Source organism: Alligator sinensis, unplaced genomic scaffold (genome assembly GCF_000455745.1).
Source record: "Alligator sinensis unplaced genomic scaffold, ASM45574v1 scaffold60_1, whole genome shotgun sequence".
Lineage (NCBI taxonomy): Eukaryota > Metazoa > Chordata > Crocodylia > Alligatoridae > Alligator > Alligator sinensis.
This window is the reverse complement of record NW_005841858.1, coordinates 1,895,555-1,905,959: the sequence shown is the minus strand read 5'-3', so window position 1 is coordinate 1,905,959 and position 10,405 is coordinate 1,895,555. Positions and strand designations below refer to the sequence as shown.

The 10,405-nt window shown below is 41.2% G+C and overlaps 1 protein-coding gene across 1 annotated transcript in view; it reads left to right on the top strand.

Moving 5' to 3' along the window:
• Positions 1-10,405, top strand: part of PLCH1 (phospholipase C eta 1) — a 218,754-nt gene that overhangs the window by 119,608 nt on the left and 88,741 nt on the right. The window contains exon 6 of the mRNA XM_025214840.1: positions 896-1,066. Coding sequence (XP_025070625.1) covers positions 896-1,066 — 171 coding nt within the window. The remainder of the gene's footprint in view (positions 1-895; positions 1,067-10,405) is intronic.

Sequence of the window (10,405 nt, the reverse complement as noted above, 5' to 3'; positions counted from 1 at the left end):
CCCCCCCCCCCACCTTCGTATCCCTCTACCAGTTGCCTGTGCCTCTGGGAATGAATGATGCTATTCATGGAAGCACAGAGTCCACCAAAACTATCCATGCTATTAAACCTTCCTTTCACTTCTTTTTTTGAGCTGCTTATAATCTAAAACTCAACAGGAAAAGAAGTCTTTCTTGACTGGGTTACTGCAGATAATGGCATAAAAGAGAATATATATTGGAGAACTGCTGTCAAATGTTTTGTAAATCCAAAGCAATCCTCTTAGGCAGCTGCACCAAGTACAAACAGTTATAACAGACGAGTAAGCACTGTTTTCTTCTCTAGCAGTAGCTCTGAAGGCAAACTAAAATGGAAAAAGGGCTGGGTTGGTGGAGTTATTTTTCTGCATTGAATCATGCTGTTACTTCAGACTTGTCCCTGAATCTACAGGCTGTTGGAAATGGGATTAAACGCTTGTCGCGTTTTATCATGTTGATATATATTTAGCATTGTAATATTGTACTGGTTTATTTAAAAATTCTAAAATCTGCCCCTGGATAACGTTACTGAGTGAGATTTTTTTCTATTGCTTGTACTGTTGTAATTGGAATTTACTGTATTGTGTCAGTAGTAACTCTGGCTTTTCACAGGTGCCACTAAATTAGAATCTGGCCCAACATGAACTCTACTCACAAGATAAAATGGAAACCAGAAACAAAATTGGGCCCTTCATGGAGAGCTTGTTGTTTTTGGAACAACTGAATTTCTATTTATGAGTCCCGTAAGAATTCTTTTTGCATTAGGAGGTGCTTGCTAGAACTGCTCATGTATTACAGCCAGAACCATATGAAGCATCTTTTCTTATACACATGCTCTATTCTGCTTTGTTCCTTCAACTGGGTATTCTTGTTTCTCAGGAAGCTGACACAGATGAGAACCAGGGGACCCTGACATTCGAAGAGTTTTCTGTATTTTACAAGATGATGTCATTACGGCGTGATCTCTACTTGTTGCTTTTGAGCTACAGTGACAAGAAAGATCATCTCACTGTTGAAGAATTTGCCCAGTTTCTGAAGGTAGAACAAAAGGTATGGGAATAGCAAGCACAGTTAATGGTCTTTTTTAACACACACAAACTTATATGATTACATTGGGCTCACTTTTACCTTCCATCTGTATTTACTACTGACAGGTGAAAATGAGGAATTTGTCGTGGAGATGCTGATAAAATGTTAGGGTAAAAATTGGATATGACTAGATGCTGTATTACAACCAAATACTTTTGGAAAATGCTTTTGAAATCTTGGAAACATTGTGGGTGGAAATGGCATATTAGGTAAATATTCATACTGGTTTATGTTGACATCCAGGTGACAGGTTTATACGTACAGTTAATAATCCAGCAAGCATTACATTTTAGGATTGCCATGTTCTTTCACGTCACTTGCCTAATGTTAAGGAAATGTTTATATTAAAGGAAAAAAATGACTATATGTGGTAGAATCTAACAGTTCATAAACAGAAGGTTTGGCAGGCGTATTAGGATGGAGGTTAGGAAAGTAAAATCTACATTTTAAATGTAGACACAAGAGTTTGTTTCTTTTTTTTAAACCCACTATTTGAAGAAATGAGCAACAGACTTGTCTGCATCTTCCTACATTAGATTTGTTGGTCTACTTTTAGTTCAGTAATTGTGTGTTGAGATGAATTTATTGTGTAACATCTTTTCATTTCAGTTAAATTCCACAAAGTTTCATAATATTGTTCTTGTTTTCTTAGGAATCATTTAAAAATAAGTAAATGAATACATAAAAATTGCAATACATTTAAAAACCAGATTTTAAACAGTGACAAATCAAAAAAGCTATGGTTTTATAGAAGTCAGTAAAGTGACCTCTTTAAGCTAACACTAGTTGTACGTGATAAGCATTGTCATAATTATAGTCTCAGTTTAATCTGTTGTTTATCCATAATGTTACCACTAACACTGAGCAACACATTAATATTTAATATTGTGAGAGAGTTAAATTTTTAACAGTCTCCTATTTTGAATTCTGATTTGGATATGTAGGAGTGGAATTAAATTCTATGCATAGAAATCACAAATCTTCATACCAACAATTTAATTAAAAAAATTGTTCTTTGAAATATAACATTTTAATGAAAGAATTTTGAAGAGAAGGCTGCATTTTTGTGTAATTTAGCGAAGAACTTACACTTCTCTGAACTGATTGCTCTTCAAGACTGGGATGATGAAGGAAGTGTTTCAACGTTGCCATCTAAAGTAGGCAACTAAATTCATGTATAGGCATCTATCTAAAATGCCTGATTGTTCAGAGATGTTCAGTTAAAGCCTATAGGATGTGCAGGTGTCCAGCATCTCTGTAAATAGGCCACTTTTAAGTAAAAGCTTACACATGGATTTTGGTGGCTAAATTAAGGTGCCTATGTTTGAAAATAGCTCTGTACATAGATAGCGCCTAGCACTTGTGGGCAATATCAAGCTACTGTTGCTACGGCTGCAATAACTACTGCTAAATGTTTCTGTGGATAAGAACCACAAGAGGGCAACATAACCATATGGTAGTAATGGACCTGGTAAAAAAATACCCATTTTTATTTTTCTATAAAATTTTAAGTTTAAACCTTTTTTGTTTGAAATTTGTCACTTCTTTCTTTTTCTGGCAAAGTAGCATCCCAACATTTTTATTTTTCAAAAAAGCCAGAAATGAAAACAGGTATAGAAATGCTTTGTTTAGTTTTCAGTTTCTGTTTTCTTCACTGAAAATTGGAAGGTTTCCACCACAATTAGGGGTGAATCCAGCGGGTACAGGGATGCAGTTGCTTTTTGTGTCCCCTATTTTGTATTTGTGCTTTTGATTATTCCTCCTGAGGTACGGTGCCTTTCATTTGTTTGCACTGAGCTTCATCCTATTAGTTTTAGACCAACTTTCCAATCTGTTGAGAGCCTTCTGAATCATGCTTGCATCCTTCAATGTGTTCACAGTCCTTCCCAGGTTCGTGTCATTTGCAGACTTGCTCAAGAAGCTTTCTATGCCAGCATCCAAATCATTAATAAATACGTTGAACAGCACTGAGGCAAGGACAGACTTCTGTGGAACTCTGCTCAAAACCATCTGCCAGTCTGACATGGCCACGTTAATCATTGCCCTTTTGCTTGCATCTATTGAGTCTGTTATCTATCCATCTTGTAGTAGTTTTATCTAGTGCACATATCTCCAATTGTTTATGAGAAGGTCATTTGGGACCTTGCAAAAGCCTTGCTATAATCGAAATGCACTGTACCTGCAGCATTCCCTTCATCCACCCGAGTAGTTACTTTGTCAGAGAAGGAGATCAGGTTTGTCTGACGTGATTTGTTTTTCATAAATACATGCTGGCTGCTTGCAGTCAGCTCTTTCTCCTCCAGATGCTTGCAGATGGCCTTCTTTAGGATATGCTCCAGTAACTTCCCAGGTATAAGGTGAAGCTAACTGGTCTATAGTTCTCTGGATCTTTTTTCTTTCCTTTTTTAAAGGGGGGCACAACGTTGGCCCTTTTCCAGTTATCTGGTACCTGGCCCATCTCTCACAACCACATGAAGATCATTGCAGAGGGCTTTTTGCTTTGATCTTAAACTGAATAATATAGTACTATGCCCCTGGCATATTAGTAAAGCTTCTAGTTTCTCTTTAACCAGAAAAAAAATGTGTTGTGTTATATGTGATGATATGCACCACCATCTTCAAAATCCTAGATCTGCCTATGGCCACAGTAAAAAGCATTTCAGTTGACAAAACACAGTTTGTTTGTTTTTTAAACAAACAAAGCTTTGCTAGAAAAAAATCAACCCTCTGTAACATTAGTTGGCAGTGGTGATAGATATTGGCTGTCTCTTTGGGTCTGGAGGCTAATTTGTGATTGTATGACCTGCTATAGGGTGGGCAGACATGCTGATGGTGAAGTTGGCACCTGCTGACTAGGATCGTGGTTGAGGACACTTGGTTATTTGTTTGCCTCTGGTCATGAGTGGATCCAGGAATTTGAAAAGGAAGGTGCTGGACATACCACACGTGTTCTGGGGGAGGTTGTGCCTCCCCCTCCCCTTCCCTTTCCAGATGGCGCCAGAGCAGCAGCTGCCAGGGACTTTTTGGAGTCCCTTAAGGAGGTAAGACAGACACATCCCGCACCTCTCTGGGCACTCCTTCCTCTCAAGTGCCTTCCATTATCTTCTCACATGCTCAAGCAGGGGTTGCAGAAGGGTTGCCAAGGGTGCAACAAAGGGGAACCTGCCTGTTGCTATCACTGTCCCTAGCTGGCCTTGTTGCAGGGGAGCTCCAGGACTGCTGTAGCCTGAGTCTTCTGTCTGTAAGTGCCAGCTTGGGGTGGCAGCCTGGCTGGGACCAGCAGCAGCAGGGGCAGAGGGAGGAATGGATGGATCCCTTTATGGTGCCTGCTAGAGGATGGGGATGGGAGGGGGCTACCTGGGCAGTGGGCTGGGAGCAGGCATGCCTGGAAACCCACTGCTGTTGCTGTTTCCAGCTGAACTGGGGGCAGGGAAAGCCCCAGGATGGCTCCTGCCCACTCCAGTTTGGGGCTACAGGGAGCAGCTCTACAGTAGTGGCAGGGTCAAGTCCCTGCTCCCTTCCTTTCCACCACATTTCTTCCAGAGCCCTGGAGGCATCAGCTGCGGGAAGCAGTTGTGCAGAGTGCTGGACAGGGCTGGGGCAGATGGTGATCTCCTGGCTTCTAGGTGCTTCTGATCGCTGCCTGACTCCCCATTGTCCCCCATGGTTTGATAGCAGGTGCTGGAAGGGAGATCACCCTCCCCAGCCCTGCGCAGCATTCCGCGCAGGTGCTTCCTTCACCTGGAATCACCCCAGCAATGGGGGAAACAGAACAGAGCATGAGGGAGCAGGGACTTGAACTTGCTGCTGCTGTTGACTGGGCACCCCCATTGAAGGGGGTGCAACTGCACTAGTGCACCCCCACTGGGTCTGCCCCTGCCCATGCCCCTGGTTATATTCAGAATATTTTACTTTGTCTTTCATTGTTCTTCCTTACTTGGTTTCATTTGCAGGCATAGCATGCCTGTCTGGATGACAAAGCTGTAGAGCTTGCTTGTTTTGTGAGAGTATATGAAACAGGATTTTGTGTATGTTTCTGCCTCCCACTGCTTTACCATCGAATACACTTCTCATTCATCCTGACAATGGGATCATGCCATCTAGGTTATAGCCTCAGTAGTATTACCTGCATGTTGTATTCGCTTATAAAATGCTGTTAATGTTTACATCTTGCCCCATTATAGTCACAAGTGACAGAAGATACATGGAAATAATAACACTCTAACATTATGCTGGTAGCAAGTTGACATCTTGACACTATGTTGGATGGTGTACAAAATAATTTGCAAACTAAATAACGAAAACCAGTTGTGCAGCTACCTAGGGGCCATGCTCCCAAGGGTTTTGATCTTCAGCTGGACATTAACACATTCCTTGAAATAACTTACTAAATATGATCCAAGGTGTCTTGTTAGCAGAATTATTGCACCTGCACCTTTTAATTGGTCTGTGAGGAAGAGGACATAATTTTATAACAATTACACTCGGGGAGCATGCGTATATAATTATATAAAACATTGCATTAATTATTTAGTGAAATTCAACATATTTTAGTTGTAATCTACATCAGTCTGCTTGAGAAAATGAATTTACCCTTACGCTTTGTTCTACCCCACAATACAATGTTGTAGCAATAATTATTGCTGCAGTAAACAATGGTAATGTGGCAGGAAACAATAGGAAACTAGCAGTAAATATTTTTTTTTTTTTTACAGAATGAATGTCTTAAAGTATCTGTACCTGCTGTAGGCCCCAGGAATTCAAGGAATAGGATTAGTCAGTATATGTTAAACATACCACTGATGTCTTTTTTTTTTTTTTTTTTTTTTTTGATTTGTACCATTTGGTGACTGAACCCAGTAATCTCTGGGTCCCAAATACAGTGTATTAGGTGAAATCTAATTGAACAACAGTTCCTGATGCTGTGAACTGAAAAGGAGAACACATGGAAGCAGGGAAGGTAAAAAAACAAGACCCAGCATTTTTAACTGATTTCCTGACTTTGAAGAGTCAGAAATACAGAGCACTCGGTGTGTCAGAAGAAAGACAATAACCTAGAAGGTTGCAAGATCTGTTATGGACACAGGTTGTGGAAGGGCCTACCAGGGGCAAAGCTACTCTGGACTTAGTGCTGGCCAAAGGGGAGGACATCATAGGCGACCTGAGATTTGGTGGTACTCTGGGAGACAGTGACCATGACCTGATAAGGTTTACCATCCACCACAAGACTGGGAAGTTAGTCACTAGAACAGAAGTACTGAATTTCAAGAAGGCAAATGTAGGCAAGCTCAAGAGGCTCATTGGAGAGGCCCTCTACAATTGGCATTTGGACGATCTGGGTGTGCAGGAACAGTGGTGCTTCCTTAAGAAGACAATTCTTATGGCTTAAAATCAGGTCATCCCCATACAGGAAAAAAGTGGGAAGAGAGCCAGGAGACCTGCCTGACTCACCAGTGATATAAGGGAGTTACTGAAAAAGAAACAAGAAGTGTATATACAATGGAGGATTGGCTGAGCAACAAAGGAGGAATACACCTGTATCACCAGGGCCTGCAGATAAGAGATACAGAAAGTTAAGGCAGGTCTGGAGATCAAACTGGCAACTGATATAAAGGGCAACAAAAAGTCCTTCTACAGGTACATAGAAAGCAAGAAAAAATTGGGCTCCACTGTGGGACCTCTGCTGAATACCCAGAGGTAGCCCACAGTGGATGCATGTGAAAAGGCAGAACTCCTGAATACATACTTTGCATCAGTATTCCTGAAACCCAGTGGGGGCTGTTCATCTGACCAAAGGCCCAGGGAACAGGTGGAAGGTAACAACCTACATGAAATCAGCCCAGAATAGGTGAAGTATCTTTTACAATGCTTGGACATCTTCAAGTCCACTGGACCAGAAGACCTGCACCCAAAAGTCCTGAAAGAACTGGCAAACTCATAGCAGCGCCATTAACCAAACTATTTGAATAGTTGTCGAACTCGGGAGTGGTCCCAAGTGACTGGAAGAGGGCCAATGTGGTGCCCGTCTTTAAGAAAGGGAAGAGAGATTACCCCACAAGCTACAGGTCAGTCAGTCTGCCCTCGGTCCTGGGCAAAATCTTTGAAAATTTGGTTAAGGAGGCCATCAGTTACAAGCTGGTGACGGATTGGGTGCTTAACAGCAACCAGCATGGCTTTATTGAGGGCAGTTTATGCTTGATGAATCTTGTGTCCTTCTATGACCAGGTCACTAACCATCTGGATGAGGGACATGAGGTTAATGTCATCTACTTAGACTTCGGTAAAGCCTTTGACGGTCTCTCATGGGATTCTCTCTAACAAACTGGAGAGTACAGGACTGGCCCAGTCTATAGTGAGGTGGGTGGACAACTGGCTCAATCTCCAGTGGGGTCCCCTAGGGATCGGTGCTCAGACCCATGCTATTCTATATATTCATTAACGATTTGGATGAAAGGGTAGAAAGTGTAGTGATTAAGTTTGAAGATGATACCGAGCTGTGGGGAAATGTGGGCGCAGCAGAGAGTAGGGAAAAGATCCAGGAGGATCTTGATAGACTTGACTTATGGGCAGAATTAAATCAGATGAGGTTTAACAGGGAGAAGTGCAAGGTCCTTCACCTGGGTAGGAAGAACCCTCACCATAACTACATGCTGGGTGGTGGTCCACTGGCTGACACAACATCTGAGTGAGACCTGGGGGTCATGATCAACTGGAAGATGAATATGACCCAACAGTGTGATGAGGCTGCCTGTCAAAAGGGCCAATAAAACTCTGGCATGGATCGGCTGCTGTGTGGCCCATAGATCTAAGGAGGTACTCCTCCCTCTCTATTCAGCATTGGTGAGGCCTCAGCTGGAGTACTGTGCGCAGTCCTGGGCAATGCACTTCAAGAAGGACATGAATAAACTCAAGAGGATACAATGAAGGACCACTCATTTGATTAAGAGCATGGCCCTATGAGGAGAGAGTCCGGGACCTGCACCTGTTCAGCCTGAGAAAGAGAAGGCTGAGAGGTGACTTGATAGTTGCCTATAAGTACCATGCGGGGTGCGAGGGGGGAGCATCAAGAACTAGGAGTAGCTATTCAGTAGGGCACCTCAAGGGAGGATGAGGACCTATGGGCCTAAACTCAAAGAGGGTAAATTCAGGGTGGATATAAGGAAAAACTTCTCTGTGAGGGTCATCAGAATCCTTAACACTGTCCCAGCAGAGGTGGTGCAGTCGCCTTCCTTGAAGGTGTTCAAGATGGGGCTGGACAGACACCAATACTTCCTGTCCATGGCAGAGGACTGGATTTGGATAATCTGGGTGTGGAGGAACAATGGTGCTTCCTTAAGGAGACAATTCTCAAAACTCAAAAACAGGCCATCCCCATACAGGCAAAAAGTGGGAAGAGAGCCAGGAGACTTGCTTGGCTCACCAGTGATATTAAGGAAGTATTGAAAAGGAAAAAAGAAGTGTATATGCAATAGAGGATCAGCTCAGCAACCAAGGAGGAATACACCTGTATTGCCAGTTCCCTTTCAGTTCTATGATTTCTTATACTAGCAAAACAGACTTAATTAAACAATAAACCCTTGGGATGTATGTATAATTGGTCTATATATTTACTTGGTAATTTATAGTGGTTATTTATGTGGCTCAAGTTTACAGTATACTTGTTTGCTATATATTTTAACTCTATGATTTGATAAGTTCATTTTTATGAGCAGTCAACATCCAGTCCATCACTGCCACCTTGAAATGTTCCCTCCGGCTGGCATCCTATGCCTGGATAGATGCTATTCGAGTTGCAAGTGTTTTGACTTTCTCTTCTCTCCATTCCTCATCTTATCCTTTTCGCTTTTGTTTCCCTTTCTTCATTGTGACAAATATACATTTATAATTTATACAAATAATAATATTATATAAATGTAATGTGTGTGTGCATGTATGTTTTTCATGAGACCTCTCTCATCGTATACCACGACATCTTCTGTAATTCTCGCTCTCATTGCTGCACCTTGATCCTGGTGATGTCAGATTGTTGGGTGACAAGTTTGCAGCCTCTTCCTAAGGAGGATTGAGATATCAGAAGTGATGTTGTCCTTCCTCCCTCTTTTTTCCACTTCCATTTTGCAAGCCAGGGGTAGCGTCACTTCTTGCAGACCTTTGTGACATTTGGTTTTAGGCCAGCAGATCACTGGTTAAAAAAACGATCTTCTGAGCAGGCAAAGGCTGCTTTGTTTAGAAAGAAAATATCTACATCAAAGTCAATAAAGTCTTTCATATATATAAAAACAAATCCTCTCAATCAAAAGATTTTAGAAGGTCCACTGTTAATTAGTCATATCTGGTAACCCATATGTATCTGTATAGGTCCATACTCACTAATTAGTACAAATCATTACTTTTAATGTTATTCTAGTAAAGTCATTCTACAATTTAATGAAGATAAATGTCATTAGAATGAAGAGAATCTGTCATCTCTCTTAAGTTAAAGTTAAAAAGCATAAGTCAGGGGACTCATGTTCTTTAACAGATATAGCCTTTGACTAGATGAAACTTTCTCATGTCTATAATACATATAGATGAGTTTTTGTTTGTAGCCGCATTGGAGTAAGGACATAGGCAGGCAAGGTTCTTTGGTTCTACCTATTTTCACTGACATCCTACCACACTTTTAGCTTCTCATTCCTTGGAGTCTCAGACCAGCAAAGACTTACTATGCCTGATGAAGTGAAGGTTGTTGAGAACTTTTTTTCTAGCTACTCAGTTGGTCTAATAAAAAATATCACATCTAACCAAAGAACCTATCTATAACACATATAGACACTGCCATTTAGACATCAAGAAGACTTGTGGTTAATAATGGTAAATTTAACTCTACCTAGTTTGTGCTACAGAAGGCTTTGATATGAATAGCATTTATAGTCAAAAATCAAGTTCTGTTTGAGCTTGGATAATCAGTTGTTATGTTTCTTCTGTGAAGTGTTTTCATTTATATTGTTCTGTGAAATTCTAGTAGGCTTCTCATGATGTCACAGGCTTAGCTAGGCGATATATATATAAGGCTTTCTAAGAAGCAAAATGAGATGGAGCTATCTCTCTGTGCATTCTCTAATATTTGGAGAGACAGATGTGAGCCAAGAGGCAGATAATTCTGTCATATTATTACAGTGTTCACTACAGCATTATATCGCTATTTCGTTGATAGTATTGCCTTGAGGTCTGGTCAAAAGTTGTAGCTTGTAAGAACCTGCATTCCATCGACTGTTTTCCCCATCAGCTGAGAGCTATAGTTTTTGGCTTGTAAAATGT